Source organism: Physcomitrium patens, chromosome 19, assembly GCF_059467195.1.
Source record: "Physcomitrium patens ecotype Gransden chromosome 19, ASM5946719v1, whole genome shotgun sequence".
Classification (NCBI taxonomy): domain Eukaryota; kingdom Viridiplantae; phylum Streptophyta; class Bryopsida; order Funariales; family Funariaceae; genus Physcomitrium; species Physcomitrium patens.
Window position 1 is genome coordinate 11,624,566 of NC_143428.1, and position 21,425 is coordinate 11,645,990.

Sequence of the window (21,425 nt, forward strand, 5' to 3'; positions counted from 1 at the left end):
AAGATTTCTCAAAATGTAAAAGATGTTGAGAAGTAAGAAAATTTTGTGGCTCTAAAGGCATTGTCGCATTGACATGATTAGAATTTTGATGTATTCTTTGAGGCAAGTCCATAGGAGTTTGAATGCTTGTAAGTATCATTGTGTTATTTTTTGAGCTGTTTGTTGAATTGTCTTTGATTTCTTGTAAGATTTGCATCAAGATTTCTTCTATGAGCTATTAGGTGAATTGTTCCTATGCTTCTCCCTATATGTAGTTGATTAGTATCATTATTGAAGACCATTGAGGGAGTTTTGTGTTCAATACGGGTTATGGAGGAAGGTATTCTTGAATCATGGTTGTTGCTTAGCATTAGTGAGTTTCTTATTTATTGAAAGTTATTAGTAACTATTCAAGGTAGGAATTTTGAAAAAGAGATTGGCTTTTAGAATAGTTGATGGTTACTAGAGAAAAATATTGATGCTTCGGTCGAGATAGAGAGAAATATGGCTTCTATATTACTATATTTTTTTGGATATCTTAGAGCCTTAAACCTCTATAGTTCAGCCTAAGAGCCCATTTCTACTTATACAATAATTTGCTACGCTTTGTATAGTGTCACTTCTATGTAAAAATTATCATCATGGAAATCATGCTTATACTTTTGGCACCATATATATCAAATGTTTGCCATCCTCAATATGTCATAAGATGTGTATTATGAAATAAAATATAAATTACTTAACTTCCACAAAGTGTCTTTTATGGTTTGATCTTGTTGGAGATTTATTTTAGATATATCTCTGTGAAGTATTAATTTCCATATAATTGTAAGGCCATTTAGTTTTATTATATTTTTCAGGGATTTATAGCTATCTTATACTTGAGTGACTTATAGATATCGAAAAGAAGCATAATTTATTGTCTCCAATATCTATCTTAGGCAGAGTAAGCAATATTCCATGTAATGTATTTGTATTTTTTAGGAGCCTTATGAGTCCTATAAATTAATCATAATTGGTGGATTAATTATAAACATAGTATTGAGTCATTTAATTATACAAATATTAAGATTAGAAAGTCTTTTTGACTTTCCAAGTATTTATAAGTTGCAAAAGTCTTATTAGAAGGAAAGTTATAAAAATGGAATCTTAGTAAGTCTTAGAGGCAATTATCTTAGTTAGTTTAGTATTTTATTTTTTATTTTTTTTATTGTTAAGTATTAAGAATTAATTACTGAGACCAATGTCTTCATTGACTTCCTATCTAAATGTATTACTTATAAAATCCTATCAATGATTAGTTAATAGTTAGAAGAAGTATGAAAAAGAACGTCATGTCTTTTTAGTTAATTATATAGAAAATAGGATTTTTAATAAATTTAAATTTATTTTATTACTTTAAAAATCACCAAGATAGAAAAATACAACCTTATATGGATATTAGTATTATAGAAATATTATAGGATTTATTTAGAATTTATTTATAATTTTTTATGAATTTTTAGAGAAAATTTTAAGACTTTGGTAAAATTGAGTTTTATCACCTTGAGAGCCATTATGAAGAAATGAAGCAAGATTTGAAGGCTATGTAAGGTTTTTAAGCTAATTGGGTGTTTTTGAACATCACAAAGAAGTCAAAAATACAAAAAAAGTAGTTTTACTAGTAGAAAATAGGAGGACCAGCAGATAGTGTAGTCCTTGTAGGAAAAGAGATGCACAATTCTCATATAGGTTGTCGCACCTTGGATGTAGGTAGGAAGATAAGACTAAGGCCTCAAAGCCTCTTTGAAAAATCCATATATACTACTTATGAGTCTTGGTGAGGCTCGAATTCACGATTTCTTAAGCAAGTTATCTTTGAGGTAAAAATATTTACTTAATTTTTCTATTATTTACATTCTATCTTTAATCTATTATAACTTACTCATAGTAACTTGGAATTACATGATTTTTATGTCATTGAAAAGATAAAAATATTAATAATAGGGCTATTGATATTAGTTTAGCAATGAATGTTTTTGTTTTTCTAAGTGGGTCAAAGATCTTAATGCCACCTTTCATAATAGATGTGATTGCCATATTCTACGCAATCCTTGCATTGACTTGTTTATCTAGATTCTTTACATATATAAAGTTGCAGATAAATAAATATACCTATAAGAGAATATCCATATGGATGTCACTATATAAGGCCAAATATCAAAAAAAATTTAATATTATTTGATTAGAAATAAGGATCCTTGATAAGAAGAGAGGCATCTGCCAATCTATATAGATAGCTTATTATGGATCTACTATAGGATCGTAGCATTTGTGATTTGTTATACGATTCCATCTTCAAATTGAAATCTCAAATATTTTGTAGATGTCCTTTGTGATAATTAAAATAAATCATTTTTTTTCTCTCTATTGCCAACTATCAGGTATATTACTCATTTATAATGCTCAAAATTTATTCTAATTAATGAAGGACTCTGATGTAACACAAAAGAATTCCAAAATGTCAAAGGTCATTTGGAAATATTTGAAGGTCTCTTTGAAATAAAGAGTTGTATCATCAACAAAGCATTAATCACAAAAGATTATCTTGTTTGATATTTGTAAGCTCTCTATTTTATCATTTATGAAATAAAAAAACATATCTAAGATGAAAGATATATATGAATTACCATAGAACATCTTTATTTTATGGATCTTTGGAGGTTGAATTTCAAGCTTTTGTGTCTAATAACTAATACTATTGATTGTGCTTTTTATTATAATATAGCTATTTATTTGATGTATTCTACAAAAAATCATTGCTTGTGTATTTTTTATTGTAAAAAATTTTAATTGATTCTATCATATGCTTTCTCAAAGTCTAAAAGAAAGATGATTAGATCTTGATTATTTTATCTAATCCATTGAACTAATTCTTCTGCTAAGAAAATATTATCTAAGATGTATCTTTTTTTAATAAAACCTATTTGTGTCGAATGAATGCACGATAGTAATAGGAGTTGTAGCTGATTAACAAAAATCTTTGCAATTAATTTATAAATAGATAAAAATAATGTGATTGGAAAATAATTTTTAATGTTGCTTATAGATCCATCATTAAAAATCAAACTAAATAGGCCATGTTTCAAGGCTTAGTAGAATGAGTTGATTGAAAATACAAAGTTGAAATATTCTATGATATTACTTTTCATCTCATTCCATATCTTATAAAAGAACTCAGTAGAAATTATGTCTTTTCTTGCAACTTTGTTCTTAGTGAGTGACTTAACTGCTAATTGAACCTCTTCAATTGTAATTTTGAGAATAAGGGTGATGTTTTGTAATATGGTGATGAATTTTGGTATGCTGCAAAGGTATACATTCTTTCCTACTTGATTTTTTTTAACTATCTCATCAATAGTATATAAGATGAAGTAAATATTTTACATATAGGTTGATATTTCTTCTTATATAATTAAGTATATGTCTCCTTCTTGTAGTTCTTAGATGCTAGTATGATTACATTTTTTGCAATCAAAATCAAAGAATTTCTTTAAACAATGGTTGCCAATCCAAGTCCATTTTGTAGCTATGGCATTTTTTTAATTCTTCCAGTTTGCTCATTCAGATAGTTCCTAATTAAACTTGAGTATTTTTTTATCTTCTTCTATGCATATAAGTCAGTTTGGTCTTTTTGTAGGATAAGTTTTGTTTTATTTACTTCTTTAAATTATTTGTCATATATGTTTCGGTGATGTTGTTTACACTCTTTGGATATTAAAGCACCAATTCATTTCACCTCTTTCATGGACATGGCTATGTAGCTACTTTTGTCTCTAATTTCTATATTGTTTATAGCATCCTACTATGCTCAAATCAAGCAGCTTTAATCTTTACCTTATAGACTACTGTTTGATTAAATTGGAGTTTTTTTTTTTCTTTTTTCCTTTTTTCTTTTGATCATTTCATATTAAATAGATATGAACTCAGTTGAATGTTTTGAGAGTTGAGATAACTATAGCCAAATTCCATGGTTTCCTTAGTGATGTTGAAGGTCTTAGCTCATGTAAATCTGATCTATTTAAGGCCAACAAGGTGTGGGATTTTAGTGACTCCACATAAAGTTCTTCTAGTCTAGTTGGCAAAATCTATCTAAGTGGTAGACAATAGTGATACTTGTCTTAATTTTAAAGTTTGTTTATGTAGATTGTTCATACTATTCCATGCATTTTAATTTTGACACTTCATTTTTATCTTTAGAGACTTCTATAAAATTGTAATCCTTTATTTTTATCTCTATTTATTTTTTTACTTCTTGAATGTCATATCCTAGTGAACAAATATTCATAGAAGCTATCATTATAGTATATATATTCATTTTGGATGAATGATGCGAGGGATATCAAAAACTTCTTGTTCTTCTTTAATGTTGTTGGATTTGTATCTAAGTTTGTATTTGGAATATTGTGAAGGTGGCTTTTATTTTTTCTTGTTTGGACAATAAAATGAGAAATTTGGGCCAAATTAGCTTATGTCTAAAAGTTTTTGGATTGATTTTGCAACTGTGATGGAGAAAGGATGGATTGTTCCTTGAATTTCTTTGTTGTATGGTGAAATGAAGCTCCAAAGCATGGAAGCTAAATTAATCCATAAGTATCTACATAGTTTTTGTAGTTTTATTTCTAGAAGAAGGACTTGTATAAATACAAAATAGATACAATGATTGATTTTGTCATCTTCTTATTTCTATTTGTAGCTCCATATGACATCATTCCACCTTCTGAAGGAATTTATATTGTTGTGAATATTTACAATTATTCTTGAGATGGCTTGGGCCATCTTGTTGAAAATTAATGTCTTAGCTTGTTTACTTGTTTATTCTATTTAATCTTCTAGTACAATAGTCTATTTGTAGGCCACATATTGTTTACTTATCATACTTACCTATGCCAACATATTGAAGTAATAGGGGCTTCCCAAGATGGTAATTAGGATGGAAAAGACTTGACATCTATAAGTTTGTATGTGAGCAGATGGAATCATATGGATTGCTTATAAAAAAGACTTTGAATAAGATAGATATCTAATGACCTCTTTTATTGGTATTTGAATCTATAGAATCTAGGTTCAGATATTTTTTTTGGAGATGTTGAATTCTTGTACTATGTTTTTTCTATACAAATTGAAAGTTGGATCTAGTTTCTAGCAACGTGGTAGAATTACTGGTGGCTACTAGGTGTGGTATTTTTTTATAACACTTCATTTTGTGAGGAAAGAAGATTGTATAGGGATGATTCCTAGGCAGTGTTATAATGATTGTTTATAGTCCTTGTGGTTGATTTGTTTAACTATTATTTTTTTGTTATTTTAGTGGTGTCTTTATTAGCATGGTACTATAGACTATGTTCAATGTAGAGGGTGTATTTAGATTCTATCATGAGAAGGCTTCATCCTACAAGACTATTGACTTCATTTTGGTGGCTATCACTAGCGTCAATTTTAATGGTAGGATCTCTTTATTGTGCTATTGTATTTTTATTTTTTTATTTGAGTTGTGCCTCTAAGATGGAAGAATTGTAAACTTCTATAGGTGGTGGCTTATCTAGGTGATGAGAATAGATGGTATTCCATCTTGTTAATTAATGGTGAAACAACTATTTTTTATTAGAGTCGTAGGCTGTCCATCATTATTGCAATTGAGATCTTGTCTTTGGTCTCAATGTAATATTATTGTGAATGTGCTAGTTTTCTCAAGTCTATTGATATATGGCCTATTTATTTGAACTTTGTGCATTGATTTGGATGTCCAAATATTATCACTTTGTATCACTTTGGTCTCGATGTAATATTATCACTGATTTAGATGCCCAAATATTATCACTTTGTAAAAAAGTGGTGTTTTAAAGATAAAACCTAGCAAGCTAATTTTATTTTGGAACTTTGTGCATTGATTTGGATGCCCAAATATTATCACTTTGTAAAGAAGTGGTATTTTAAGGATCAAATCTAGCAAGCTAATTTTATTATGGATCTTTGTGCATTGATTTGGATGCCCAAATATTATCATTTTGTAAAGAAGTGGTGTTTTAAAGATCAAACCTAGCAAGCTAATTTTATTTTGGAACTTCGTGCATTGATTTGGATGCCTGAATATTATCACTTTGTAAAGAAGTGGTGTTTTAAGGATCAAACCTGGTAAGCTAATTTTATTATGGATCTTTGTGCATTGATTTGGATGCCCAAATATTATTACTTTGTAAAGAAGTGGTAATATTTGGCAAGCTAATTTTACTATGGATCTTGGTTATGTTTGATATTAGGATCTTCATTCTTGGGCATGATGTCTTGCATACATATAAGGATGCTTCTTCTACAAGCAATACTTATCCAAGTTTGGATGTTAAGATCCTCATGCATTGTTTGTCTCAAAGATATTAGCTTAATCCTAGAAACTATATCCATATTGAATAGGCTAGATATTTATATGTCTCTACATTGATTGCCAAGAAGTGGAAGCTCCATGAGGTGAATGGGATTTTCCTTCCCTCGAATTTGAAGATCGAATGGAAGACATGGTATACCTTCTCTGGAGAGGTAAAGATTATTTCAAAAAAAATCCCACCCCACAAGGGAGCAGGTCTTGATCGAATTGTGTAGGATGGAAAAGGCCCACTCTTGAAGTGTGGCGTGTCTTGGGCTTTTGCATGGGACAAAACCCTAGACCTTGCATTGCATGGTCTGTTAACAAATTGCATTAATGATAAGGAGTTCCTCTGGAGAAAACATCACCTGTAGGGTGTCCGTATTGCTTGTTGACTGTGCTGCATTATCCCCGATCCTTGGACTTGGGGGAGCATGTTGCACGGGCGTCTGGCCAGTACTACACAATCCATTCCTTAACAATCCGAGAAGGTGTTCTCGTATTTTCCAAATTGATGAGGTGCGACCTAGCATTAGGTGCTACTCCCCTACATGAGGAGCAGTGCTCTGCACCATTGTCATTAGTGTCACTGATTTACAGAAAACTGGTCATCGCACTGTGGTTGATTGGAGGCAGGGATGAATACGAGCCCTAATTCTAACTCGTGACTGGCAGCTAATATTGTTTAGAGTCTGAGATTAGAGCATGGTTAGGTTAGTTGTGTCGCCTGAGCAAATCTTAATCACCATTGTGTTATCGTCCTCGCCATTGCCCCTCAGGCATTCCGCTGTCACCGCCGCCCGCTCCGCATCGCCCTCTCCCTACTTCTGCTCTACCAACTGAGCTATGACGGCTTTCAGATTCTTGCGCCCACGCCGTCACGGCGCCGGGCACATCGGAGTTGACGTCTCGCCGTCACCACCCTAATTTCATCTGTGCTCTACCATCTGAGTTACATCCCCTCCCGTCCGTCGCCCTCAATCGGACCAGAGAGCCCGAGTTGTCCACGTTCGCAGCGATCGCCGAGACCCCCGGATGAAAGTAATTGCTTGAGAATAAGAATTTATGGGCAGCTGTTCCAGATTCTATGTCTAGAGCTGCACTGCATCCTAGTAAGCAGATGGTAGCGGAACCCTGTCAACCTTCACATTTTCAGTTCTGAACACGGTGATTCCTCTTGTCGATATACCGACACATAGTCTTGTGCCACCAGTGTGTTTCAGTGCTTGAATTCCGTAGCTTGTCGATCTCTAACCCATCCTTCACAACTGTGCACATCAGAAAATACCGTGTGTAACGTCACCGAGTGTGAAACAAAGCCCATGCCGCACCTTTCCGGTTGAAACTAGAGCTCATGAGTTGAAAGCAAGGCCACTCGCTGACAGTAGTTGCTGAGTGAAGCCCCATCCCTTGATCCTGGACTCCTCGTCATCCTACATTCCTGATCTGACACTGCTTAGCTGCAAAAATATCTGATTTCCGTGCTCCGGCAACAGTTAACACTTCGCGCTCACTCAACGCATTCATTCAATCACTGATGTTGTGCTAGCTGTTTCGAGGAATAAGTGAGGGTCGCAGACAGTTCCCTTTGCTAAGTTTTGTGTTTGTGTTTGAGCGCTCTAAGCCATGGTGTTTTACCCTGCGCCTGAGCGGAACCACCTATTTGTTCCTGACTGATGTTCAGGAGCCCATCTTGCGAGCCATGATCCGCAGCAACGAGGACCACCGCCAACGTCAGAAATCTGACATTGACGATGTGAAACAGATCTTAAGTAAAACGACTGCTACCTCTTTTATCTTCCACACCACAGGTCGACTCCCAGTTCTTCTCAGTCTGACATGTACTCATTCTTAATGCTCATATCTGCTGTCTGTTTCCAGTGGTTGATGCTGCGCAGATGTGGAAATTTTGAAAGGCCTGCCCTTGACGTAACGCATCACTGATGTGTCTATTCAAATGAACCCAGAGTCTTGTTTTGGACATTTCGTTAACTGAGCCCTAGTCGATGCTACTAACTGGGCGTGGGTGAAGAGCCGCAAATGAAGGGCACTGTTCCGTTATCGTCAGTCCCACCTGCAGTTTGGGAGACTAATTTCTTTGATTAGAGGCAGGAGTAGCTTGCCCTAGCTGCATTATAAGTGAGGCTTCGTGTTTAGGTCCTCTGAGCATATTGGACATGGGTTGTGAGATTAGTCTGATTCGGCTTGTTAGGGACTGGGGCGTGCGAAAGTGCTTTGAAGAACACATTTTCCCCTTTCGACAAGACAATCTTCATCCGACTAGGACAATTCAATCTCCTCGGAATTGACCCTTTGCAGTGCTACAACTTCGATGTGGATGTAGCGGACTGCGAGTGAGGAGTGGGTGTTGATTTGGAAATTCTGATGCAGAATCTGTAGGACTTATCGCACTCCATCAAGGATGTGTGTGTGGTGCACAACGACACGTCCACCAGAGTCACAAATGGCATTGGCTCTGTACGCAAGGTTCTGGGTAATACGTCAATCCTCCTCCTTTTTGATGCTGTTGCCATCTCATATTCAAGGGGAAATTACAAGGATTGCCAATGTTCCAGAGAATCGAACTTGAAAATATTGTGTAAGGTACCTCATGGCAGAACGCTAGAGAATAATCTGCAGGTCGCAGTGAGGTGGAGAGATTTCAGTGCATAATTTTTAGCAGATGTTAATGAATAATTTTAGATCGTCTTCCACTCAACATCATACGTTTAATCTTTTATCCCTTTTAGCTCGAGTTTTTGGTTTTCTTTTCACTAAAAATGCTCATCCATGTAGCTGCAGCTCTATTCCAAAAGACCACCCACTGAACCGAATTTATATTAGATCGACTACATTCACGTTTTTTTAACTTCTTCATATTCTCACACCTACTAGTAGGTGTCGCCATCCAGCGCTGTGAGAAAATACTCGGAAGCCCGTCAACTAGTGCACCACCTCTTGAGCCCTCCTCGACCATAAACAATACTGGATATAGGTTAATATGAGACATCTGCGCTTCAATGTCTATTTCAATGCAGGTGATCTACATATATGATCTAGGAAATCAAGTTTGAGGCCAATTTTACATGAGTAATAAAGTAAAAAGTGAGAAGAAAAATAAATCACTTGTAATGTTTCTAGGACATTTTCATCAGTGGGATAGAAAGAGGGTCCATTCTCCTCGGTTCATCCATCGGATGGGAGGCTTCAGAACGACCCTTCTTGTCAAACGTACTTTTATTCACACTCAATCCTTTGTGTCAACTGTTTATAAACACCACGGGCTTTCCATACTCCACCATTTGCTAGACACATGGCCAAAACACTGATGCTTTTTCTTATGCCCACTTTAGTATATTTTTTTGAAAAGCAACAATATATAATTGCTACGATTGACCTCACCAATTCTTATAAGCTAAGGCTGCATTCGGTTCGGAGGGACTCAGCTACGAGAAGGTGGACTTGGGGAAACCACTCACCAGAACTGACTGATAGTTAGCTTCGGATTTCTTAGTCAAAATACCATGTAAAAAGAACCTGGAATGTGTCGTTAAGAAGCACCGCACAAAGGTTTCCTGCTCCATGTTCAGGTTCCTATCTGCCACTGCTTTTTCTTTGATGCAATGTGTCAGGCTTCTCCAGCAATAGGTTATGGAGAGCTTTCAACTTGATACCCTCATGAACCATGATGTCTCGGTTTTCGAAGCTTCGTAGGCTTATCTTTATGTAGTGATATTAACTCTAGCAACTTACGTTGGAGAGGGATCCGACAAAAGCCTCCGGAGAATCACTTGCCGAACACGCCTGGAAAAAGGAGCTGCCCGAACCGACCATGCCAGGAGCCGCACAACCAAATTGCTACACTCCTCAAGCAGGTGCACCACCACTGCCACGGGGATCATCTTGGCAAGTTGTGTATACCAGAGGCAACTCTTACTGAAACGGCCCGAATAGAGATGTGATATCCGAAGATTACCACAAAATCAAACACTAGATGTCCGAGTTTGAGCATTCAATTCACCTGAATATCTCGAGCATCACCGTAATGCATATAACGATGACATTATGGACATGAACCTTTCACATGTCATTGTTACATGTCAGCTGTTATATGCACTACGGTGATACGGATACCTATACCAAAATTCGTAGTCCCCTTCACCAGAAACTCCCGAGCAATCCCCACATCTGCTTCCCATGCCTTGCTACGCCACAGAAAAAGATTGAAAGAATCAAATATACTGAAGAAATTGATCGTCTCATCAATTACCGTCGACTAATAGCAAGAGAACAGTCAGGATATGGGACAAAAGAAGACAATTAGGGCAGTATCTCTCAGAAAACAATTAGAATCGGGGGATAATCCCTGAAGGGTAACGTCATAGGAAGTTGGAAAAGCGACTATAAGCAGCAAGTTATGATGGGTAATAATAGTTGCCTTGCTCACAGCCAAAGCCTCTGCAACGAAGAGTGCCAACAAGGACAAGAAACCCTAATCCATAATACCTGAAGCTATCGGCCAAAATATGTGGACTTTAAACCCACGACAACACACACTCCGAATTATAATTGACACCATAGAACGAGGAAAACTAACTTTCGCCACATACCATCTCAAGAGACACGACATGAAGGGACCACTGCCTTCTTTCGCTATCTCCCACATGAACACCAACTTGAATAATACCAAACAAATGACTATACATCAGGAGAAACGAGAAAGAGCGGCTTCTAGTTACATCACCCAACTCATTTTCATCAAAGCCAAAACCCAAACCCCAGGAAAGGTCGACATTCCCCTTCAATCAAATGCACACAATCGAAAGTGCGCCACGAAACAAACCGAACTAGAGATAGTCAGTTCCATCATCAAGAGGAACAACCCAACATACGGCGACCTCAGAATGTCCACACTCAACCAAATTCTGATGTAGACCCACCCATAAACCACCCAACTGAAGGTAAACTAAAGGGACTTGACCCCACCCATACAAAAACAAAACTCAGAAGAATTTGCCAGAGACGTTACTGCGATCATTCGCGAGTAGTAGTCGATGCGCAGGCGCTCACGTCGACGATGGCCATCAGCAACTTCACGTTCGATGACGCTGCATGTACAATGTACTACAACACTACAAGCTATGCAATCTATAGTACCGGAGAGAGCGCATTGCCTACGAAATTCCTAAAACTCGTCAGAAAGTTACTGTGGATTGCTTTGGAATGTATCACTCTTGTAATGTCCACCAGTCGCTTTTGCGAAGCTCACGCAGTGCACTGGAGCACGCCTATTTCCTACTCAGAGTCCACCAGCGTTACTCCAATCCAATTCGGACGGAGCTCTTCGGCTTGCTACGGCTCGTTGGGTGCCGAGCATCAACTCACCGCTACAATTTCCTCGCCCATATGCAGCAATTTCCAATGCTGATCGTCTGAATAAAAGACAAATCGCTCCTCTCCGATGCGGATCCACGCATACGCGACGTAACGTGGTTGTGAAGAGCTCAGATAGGTGGAGAATTTCGGTGTCTGAAAGCGTGGATCTACAGGAAAAACTGTTACCAATCGACGCGACGCTGGTCTGCTTCAGACCATGAAGCAATCCGGTCCCACAAGACAAAGGGCTCCTGCGATTTCAAAAGCGACAGAGCTACCGACACCGTGTGTGACGACTTTATATTTTAGGGCTTCCAGGTTCGGTGTCGCAGAATCCCCCACTGTTAGCTTCGGTGGTCACGCTCGGTGTCGTGGAATCCCCCCACCTGTTGTGAATGTGCTAGAGTTTGAATCCATTTCAATAGCACAGGTCACACATTTCCTTTGTGAATGTGTTAGAGTTTCTAGAGCGGAATTTTTTTTTCGATGAAGAATTTAGCTACAAAATACTATAGTGGTGCTTTTTGGATATTATTTTCATAAGATGAAGATGTAATTAAAAAAGGAAAAAATAATGAATCAATAAAAATGTATTGATATTAGTTACTATGTACTTTAAGCAATATCTTATGGTTCATGATGAATAGAATTGTTGATTTTTTCTTAATTCGTGAATACCTTAAGAATAAATAAAATTCTTGATTATTGGTAATATTAATAATCTTCTTGTATTTTGAAATAGATAATTTTTTTCTATGTATTATAAATAGGTTTATCTTAATTTTTTTTTAAAATAAAAATATATTATTGTAGTTTTTTAAATACATATATTAAAACAGTCAAGTTTATTTGATATTGTTTATTTTAAATTTGGATGTTTTGATTATAGAAGAACGTCCAATTAATAAAAAAATAAGAATACTAAAATTTAGAAGAATGTTAAATCAATTCCAACATCTACTAAATTAATGCACCCATTCTAGCCATTATTAAAAAAACAAATCATGTCTAGATTCAATTCTTTGTTGTTAGATTTGCAACCAATGAAAAAATGATTAGTCAATTTTTATCATGGTCACAATCATGGCAAAATTTTATCATAGTTATAATTATAGAAATAATAGAATATAGACAAGGATACTCATCTTTAGATGTCTTACCAAAGTTGAAATCAACTTTGTAACCAAGCCATGGAATGTCCTATTAGAGATACAAAAGGTTTGTGATTATGATGTCCATTTCAAATTCTTAAATGCCAATATTTATCAATATGCAAACAACATGCATACAACTCAAACAAGGAGCTTGTCAGACATGTAATTATGCTACAATGAAAATGTAAGTTTACATCTAGCATATTTTAAGTGCAATCTTTATTACATTTGAAGACTATGGAGGCCTTGTTAGAACAATGTTTAGAATCAACATATTATTAGGCGTGCACAAATCTATCTACACTTCTCTTTATACCTTCAAATATGTCAAATAAACCATGTAGTAGAAGATTTATGTTGAATGAGTTTTCTATTTTAAAATTAAAAAAAATTCCAAAATCAACAATGTCTTATGCCTCCTTTCTCAAAGCAACAAAGGATTAGAAGACTAATATTGTATCAAAGCGAGGTAAATTAGTAGAGAGTTGTAAAAACTCAAAGAAATAATAAAGTATGCAAAATGAAGATTATTAAGACATAGCATTGCACGCTTATAATTTATTGGAGCCATTAATTTTGAAGTTATATTATTGATCATATTTCTATGATTTTATAATTATCATATCCTAATAACTAAAATTATATCAATGCAACTTCTCATAATTGTTATAATGACAAAAAAGACCTTAACAATCTATGTACTAATCTGTGATGATATATGGACCAATTTAATAAATGTTGGGATTAATTAAATATTTTCCAAAATTCATGTTTTAAACTAGATTATCAATATCACAATTGTTTACAAATGTTGTCATTTTAAGTATGAAAATATTAATTTAAACTTATGTTAAGTTCAAAAATACATTTATACTATAATTTTTTTAATAATTGTGTTTTAAATCTTACAAAAAGAAATCTACAAACTATATATACATTGCAACAATACTACATTCTTATTAATATATATTCTAATATGACTTCAATCTTAATAAAAGTTCTTTTATTATCTTTCAAGTCATTTTATAAGTTTTGAAACATACTAAAAAAAGTAACATGTTAAATGTATAAGCTAACACATTAACAATATTTTTAACAACTTCGATATCACAAATAGATCATAATCCAATAAGTAAATATTTTTAGTCACGTTTTTACCATACATAATTGAAGATTTAGAAATTTAAAACAACTATTATATGGCACAAAACTTTATGATTTTGAAGAAACGAATCACAAAACATCACTATTGTTTTATCTATATTCTAGCAGGAATCTGTGCCATTGAATAAGGAAAAGCTTTTGAGAACGGTCTCTTCCAAACTACAGAGCCTTGGAAAGCCCCGTGTTTCCCTACTCATGCATTCCCAAACTCTTGGAGCACTTCCAGGAATCTGAAGTTAACATGATTTTAATACTGATTGTGCGTTGGGAAATTACATACTCTTCGAGGAAAAAAGCAATTTCAGTGATTCAAAACGTTCGGAGACAAAGAACCAAGAGCAAACGCTTGAACAGTGTTAACTGCCAACCAGAAAAAGCCCTCAAATGATTGTCAAACCAGACCAACTACTGCAAAGTGAGTTGGTTATATACCCCAGATTTGAGATTGAGAGACGACTTCGAGAGTTTCAAGAGAATTCTGAACCAGGTGCAAATATGAGTGCAGCTTCAGAGCCAGCATCACTCCATATCATCGTCGTCTTTGTCCTCTTCGTCCTCCTCCAGGTCGTAAAGCAGCGCACGCCGTTGCCCAGCAAAGACACATGCCAGACCCCGAGAAGCTGTTTCAACAATTCAGGTTTCCAAGTAATAAGTAATCATAGTGCAACTCAACAGTGAACTTCTCATGAAACGTCCAGCTTAAGCTAAACGTGCCTTGCCAGCATTCAGTTTCTAAATCTAAATTTCATGAATCATATGTCAAACAGGAGACAAGCGAAATGGCGTAGCTCGGTGACAGTACTGTGATGGTTAAAAAGGGGTGCTTACCACTAACAGCCAAGGGAGGAACTGCATCAACCTGTTGAATAGCCCTTACTTTACCACTGTTTAAACCAACAACCGTAACTGCTCCCTGCTCATAATATAAGAGATGATTACTTCCTCTTAGTAGTAAAAGTGATATGTGATAACTGGCAAGCAAGTCTGCATCTGAATCAAAACCAGAGCCCATGGTTTGCAAATTCTCTCAACACTAACAGCAATATCAATATCAGCATGACAATAGTCATACTCTAGAAGCGACAAAGTAAACGAGTTTGATAACAATGTTCAGAAGTATAAAAAGCAGAGGAATCTGAAACTTCTTCAAAGCTTGAACTTACAAGATTGGAGCACAAATGCAACAAGGACACACGACTCATGTGGGTACTGGTAGAGGACAACGCCACAAATTCAAGGTCCTCCAGTTGGAGCATCATTAAGTATGTTTGAACGATCTTCCCAGTGTCCTCCGGATCCTTCTCGCTTACTAACAGTATAACTTGCTTTTGCTGTCATGATAAATTGTTCACAGGTAAGACATCACTCACTTCCAAACGTAACGAGGGAATCACGAAAAAGGTTGAATGCCACAATTGTCTGGTTTTCCAGGAGAAATATTTCAAAGATATGGCACTTTTGCTTTAAATTATAACAAGGCAATCACTTAGCATGAAATCACCTTGTAAAGAGCCAAGTCAATACAGTGCAGAGTCTTCTCCAATTGCAACGCAAACACTTCTAAACCTTTTCCTCCTGGTGCGCAGTGCCCCGACACTGCGAAGCTTCGCAATATTATCACAGAACTCTGATCAGTTGAATTTGTATCATCCTGCACTCGTAAACAAATGTAGTCTTCAAGGAGGATGTCCTTCATTTTGCTTCCTGAATCGGTCTGCTCCAGTGCAGAGGGATAAACAAAATCAGAGAGGATAAGATGCAAACAGAAAGCTTTTTAGAAAAGAAAAATCTTGTCTTAGCATTTTTTGAGTTAAATAACTGATAGATACAGTGTACTATGATTCAATTTAGAACTTCGTAGGATTGGGAAATGAGATGAAACCTCGAAGTAGGTGAGAGAAAGTGGTACGGTCGAAGGTGGTGGTAATGACGGCAAAGGAGACAACAACAACAACATGCACCGGGGTCGAAGATTAGGAGACACTTCTTTGACTGGCATTTGAAATGCCTCCTGACAGCTGTTCGCAGTCGAAACAACACCAAATACTTGTAAGCAACCAGATAAGGAAAACCTGGACATACTGGTCTGAAAGGCTTCTCGTACCAAAAAACATCCATGTTTTTTTAAAAAATCAAATCGGCAGAATAATGTAAATATCTTCAAAGAAGAAAAAGTAGTTATCAAGGGTCTCAGACCTAGCTCGAAGCCGATGAACTTGGGAGGATAAAGTTCTGGTTAAAAACTTAGTATCTGCAAATCCTCCCATTATCGCTAGTTCCTCCATCCTAGCCTGCTCCTCGCTACGAGCAAAAAAACCCATATGTGTAGGCATTACAAATAACTCATTTTCTCGCTTGACAGCCCAGCAATAGTCCCAGCCTACAATTTCAAATAGTTTGCATATTTAAAAGAGAGAAAAGATGCACAGCACCCACGTTAACTTGGAATTTTTTTGCCCATGCATTGAAAGAAAGAACTTACACGTTGACGTCCATAGTAAGTTCATCCGAGGCGGGTGCAAGGTGTGGGCCGATTGGATCCTTCTCAAAGTGAGTACGTAAAAAGTCTGCAACCCCTGCACTGTCATACAAAAGATGTTTGGTATAAAAATTATAGCTCCGGCTATATTGCCTACAACTTAGTCCCATTTCTTCAAGGGTATTAAGAATTACAACAATTGTGAAAATTTAACGGGCAGTTAACCAACCTGTCAATGGCCGGAAGCTGGCTAGCTTGTGGTCCAGTATCACCATTTAATTGACGCAACGACTTTGTGAGCCAAACGAAAAAGAGCCGAAACTGAAAACAAGTACAACCAAGATACAAGGTTAGATTTTGGCAATGATGACCTAGAGACTTGCATCTGCAGTAACGAATATGCTAAAATAGTTTTTATCTAGAAGGTGTCAACTCACTGCATAAATGAACCAGTATAGAACTGGTGAGAAACGAACCTGGCCATTCGTGTCAGAGACAATGCGCAAAAGGCGCTCAACTTGAATAAGGAGCATGCCAGCATTCTCCATGGCTTGTTCAAGGAGAGTTTCATGAAGTCCAATTCTACGCAGACGCGACCTCCATCGGGAGAGACCTCGCAGTTCACCAATTATGAAAGAAATGAGCTCAGCTGCTGGCTGTTCATGAACAAGTTCCAGAGAACAGTGTTAAGCACACAGAGGCCTGTCGGACAAGGTCGAATTTCCAAGTCTAAGAGAACAAATCAAAGATTCTACAGGTGTATGAGACTATGATCATATTACCTTTGGAACTTCTGCAAATATTTATAAGAAAGATACTACATAAATGCGAAAGCAATCAATTTATAAATAATAGTAATAATGAAAATAATTTTATTGCCTGCAAATGTTCTGCAATGAGGTTGTGGAGTTCCCTTCCAGCAGTATCAATACTCTTTGCCAGCCGTTTCAGTCCCTGAAAAGACGGCGTTCAAAGCACGTAAATAACTATCGTCAGAAGGTACCCTTACGCAGACCCGCAAATGTTGATTTTGCACTTGTTCCCAACCTCGAATCAAATACTTAATGCATTTGGTTATCTGAGCATGACATTTGAAGTTGTCAAGAAGTAATAAGGCATTAGTTTCTGATGCACTAGCCTTAGCTGCCTCAGTGGGTTTGAACGAAACATTCGTGGTTGTTACAATCAGTGACAAAGAAACGTTTCAAGTTTTACAATGTGCAAAACAGCAACAAGAAAAACAGTTGGTAAATTACTGCTTCTCCCAAAGAAGCAGCAAGAAATTGGTGCAACGCCGCACTTGCGGAGCCACAGGCAAGAAGACTTAAAAATTCATCACGAGGCTTCACATGTGAACCTGCCAAAATATACACCATCATTAGCAAACAAAACACATTCTATTGATACATTATTTTTTTCCTGATTCAAGAGATACCACTTCACAAAACCCAAAACGATAACCTACTGCAACGATCTCTGCTAGAAAACATGAAGTAGCAATTTCTTCTATCTTCAAGGAAAAATGCTTTACAACCTAATTAAGATTGTCCATAAGATACAGTATGACCATTACCATGCTCTGTAAGCAAGGTAGAAAAAGTTCGAAATTTGTTTTCAAATGAAGAAATAGCATCGCTCCAATGCTTGCGCATCACCATCACGGTGGCCTCAACAACTTCTAACAACTCTTCCACCTTGGAAGCCTGAAGCGCCACTTGACGCAGTTCCTTTCTCCTGTCACGCGACGAATCCATCCATCAATTTCAATAGCAACTAAAAAAGTATCCGCTGTTAGACTTACAAGCTCGACCTTCAAATGAATGAAAGTATATTCACTCGAGAACACCAAAAGCATCTAAATGAGTGTGCAAGATAATACAAGTGAAAGCATTGTTGGAGAACTACCTATCTCCTAGAAGGGAAGTGTCAATAGAAATGGCATATAGTCCAGTTGCCCTAGACTCAGCACCTGCCATAACATGCAAGCTCGCCACCGATTGGACTCCACTACAAATCACTGTCATGTTGCGGAGGTCTTTTGACAAAGCGACCTGCTTCCACACACCCCATGCAAAGGCAAGTTTTCACAAAAATATCCACAATCACAACATGAAATCCATAATTTTGCAGGACCACTTAGAATCGACAGCATTCAACAAGTTCCAGTGCTACATCCATTTTTAGCAAATGGTTGATGCGACGTGAATGACCCACCTGTTGAACTGAGGCATCCAGAAGTCGGTATATTGGCTTTGCCACGATGTTGTAGTCAGATGTCATTCCATTTATAGATAGGTCCCTGATGTCCTGCAAACCAATTTCGATCCATCTGGTAAGGTCATTGAACATAAACAATTCCATGCTACACTTACCAAACTTGCAAGGGGGTGTCAAGAAACAGCAAGTCCGCTCACCAACTTTCCAATAGGAAAAACACCAAATGCACTTAAGCAAATGGTGCCATTTCGATCTCCACTGCAGAGAATATAAAGTCGTTCATGAATAGCTCGAAGCACATTCTTCCGATTAGCATAGGTTTGGTCTTCAGCAGCATGACCTAATACTCCAGACATATCGAAAGATGAGACCGTTCCAGGCAAAGGAGGAGCATGTGGAGGTGACGGAAAGAATCTTGGGGTTCGATCTTCGTAGCAGAAGACATCATCTTCGTGACCCTAAGAAACCCACCCATGTACATTAAATATACAGAAGATAAATACATGTGCAGCCAGGCCCAATCATACACGCTGAGCTTGCACAACATAGAAGGAGCCACAAAAACCTCAGCCAAAAAGGAGCTGGCTGAACGAATCATAAACTTTCACTCGTCAGATACATACCACTGATTGATGTCCCTCCATAGCCCAATACAAGCATTCGACCGGCGCATCGTGTGTTGTTTGCTGTCGCAATACATCACCATTCTGAAAAAATAGATTCACGACGGTTTTGTAAGGTTTTCCTTAGTGCCACAAATTTTGAATTTTAGTTATAAGCTGCACATGTATTACTAAGAACCACACCTCAACGTCATGAATTGCGATGCTGCCATCATCGTGTCCGACTGCCAAAGCCTTTCCATCGGGACGCCAGCAAAGTGAAGTAACTGTCATTTCTGAAACAATTTGGACAAATGTCACTAGTGCAAGATGATAATCCCCTAACTAGGTGATATCACGCGAATGCATCATGACGCAAAGCAATTTCATTACTTTGCTGGGGTTTGCATTCCTAACGATCAAGTGCTCACCGTAAAGCATTGCACAACAGCGATTTAAAATACAAATTTACCTAGAGAGAAAGAGGCATCTTAACACGCACTACACAGCTCAACTATCCTATAATGCATAACGAGGCTTCAAGTCTTGTGGGCACCCCTGACCTGGAGAAATCGCCCAAAGTCGCTGCCAGTTTAATCGGTGCACAATGATTTGATGGTCTCGAGTGACCATGGCGAGCAAATCCTTGTCTGGATTCCATGCTGCCTTCTCCACCTTCGAAATAGACAAAACATGCGCAGTTACTGAGCAGAATATTTTTTTCTGATGTGGAAAAGTTCAGAACTGCCACCACCTTTTTCAGACTTTTTATGATACCATATAACTTGATGACACGAGCAATCGCATCGTCAGAATAGTACACCAGAAGCACTGCATTCACCAAAAGAACAACTTGAACCACGAGGCTTTGGATTCACGACACACGAAGTGCAAGAAGAATGACAATAGCAACACCCTCGACATCACCTCGAACGAATGCCCAGCGACTCCCACGAAACAACCAACAAGAGTAATTGCAGCTCGAAAAACTCCAAGACTCTCATGCAACTGGACACACATCCATCGCCAAGACATTCTTATGGGCGCAATCTAAAAGCAGCACATTCCATCGGCAAAACGAGCTTCTCCAATACAGACGGGAAAACCCCGATCCCAGAGACATAATCGCCAAAACAGAGAGGGGGTTTAAGCAACGACATGCGATACCTGAGAAGCGATGGGGAAAAACGAGGAAGAAAGTATGGCAGCAATACTCCCATTTGTGTGTAAGTGTGAGTGTGGGTTATTTAGTTTGTGGATGTGAGATACCTGCGAGCTGAGAGGCTTGTCGAGGTGCAAGGTGAAGACCAGCGTCTCCTCACCGGCTTCATCGTCGACATCCTGAGCAAGGTCCGCCATCGCTGCCACCAGAACAGCGCCGCGGCACTGCCCCGCTCTCCCACTCCCACTCTCTTCCCCAACCATAGCCGTACCGTATTCGTATAGTGTACTCGTACTCTTACCTATGTATGTGTATCTCGTATCTGTATGATATATCTCATATGTTTTCGTATTTTATATAAAAGTACTAGGGCAGCGTGGGTTATGCAGTTTCACGGGCAGCAGCCGAGCTGGTAGCCCGATGGAAAGGCTATAATGATAATAGTAACTATTCTAAGGTGGTTTATTCTTTCAATTATTCTTATAAATTAACAATAGACAAGAAAGAGAGCAATGTTTAATCCTGTACTTATTACTATACTTTTCATGTTTGGCAAACTGCATTAAAATACTTATATTGTATTTTCACCAAAAATTTCAACTATTCTTTTAATACAATTAATAAATAAAAAAGATAAATAATATTTTAAGATGATTCATATTTTTTCATCAAAAATTATTCAAATAATAATACAAAATGATAATTTAAATATGATATCGAATCTTTTTTATAAAATATAATTTAATATCATTTTTAAATTATCACCATTTATTTTTAATAATATTTTAATGTCACAAACATACAAAATTATCTAAATAAAAAAAATTTTAAAATTTTAATAATATCTTATGGAAAAGTTTCTTTGAAGCTTCATAGACATGGATTTGACTTT

The 21,425-nt window shown here is 36.9% G+C and overlaps 1 protein-coding gene and 1 long non-coding RNA gene across 4 annotated transcripts; both read right to left on the minus strand.

The window, feature by feature from the left end:
• Positions 1–9,532: 9,532 nt before the first annotated feature.
• On the minus strand, positions 9,533–11,877 carry LOC149987397 (uncharacterized). Its single transcript, XR_016498682.1, has 2 exons — positions 11,409–11,877; positions 9,533–10,580 (listed from the first exon to the last, which is right to left on the minus strand). It is a non-coding gene; the product is annotated as an uncharacterized LOC149987397 (long non-coding RNA).
• Positions 11,878–14,091: 2,214 nt separating this feature from the next.
• Positions 14,092–20,811, minus strand: LOC112272877 (anaphase-promoting complex subunit 4). Of its 3 annotated transcripts, none has more exons than XM_090244704.1 (19): positions 20,539–20,811; positions 19,935–20,046; positions 19,576–19,667; positions 19,393–19,476; positions 18,967–19,227; positions 18,767–18,859; positions 18,458–18,603; positions 18,126–18,286; positions 17,809–17,909; positions 17,432–17,506; positions 17,029–17,208; positions 16,782–16,873; positions 16,556–16,654; positions 16,270–16,374; positions 15,956–16,091; positions 15,575–15,787; positions 15,237–15,404; positions 14,902–14,986; positions 14,092–14,693 (listed from the first exon to the last, which is right to left on the minus strand). In XM_090244704.1, the coding sequence occupies exons 1-19, from the start codon at positions 20,794–20,796 to the stop codon at positions 14,593–14,595; spliced, it is 2,562 nt and encodes an 853-aa protein (XP_090100830.1). In that variant the 5' UTR covers positions 20,797–20,811; the 3' UTR covers positions 14,092–14,592. The 3 variants fall into 3 exon arrangements, with proteins under 3 accessions (XP_090100830.1, XP_024356819.2, XP_090100831.1); XM_024501051.3 differs by having other exon boundaries at positions 20,641–20,792; XM_090244705.1 differs by having other exon boundaries at positions 19,935–20,202; positions 20,641–20,756.
• Between the last annotated feature and the right edge of the window lie 614 nt (positions 20,812–21,425).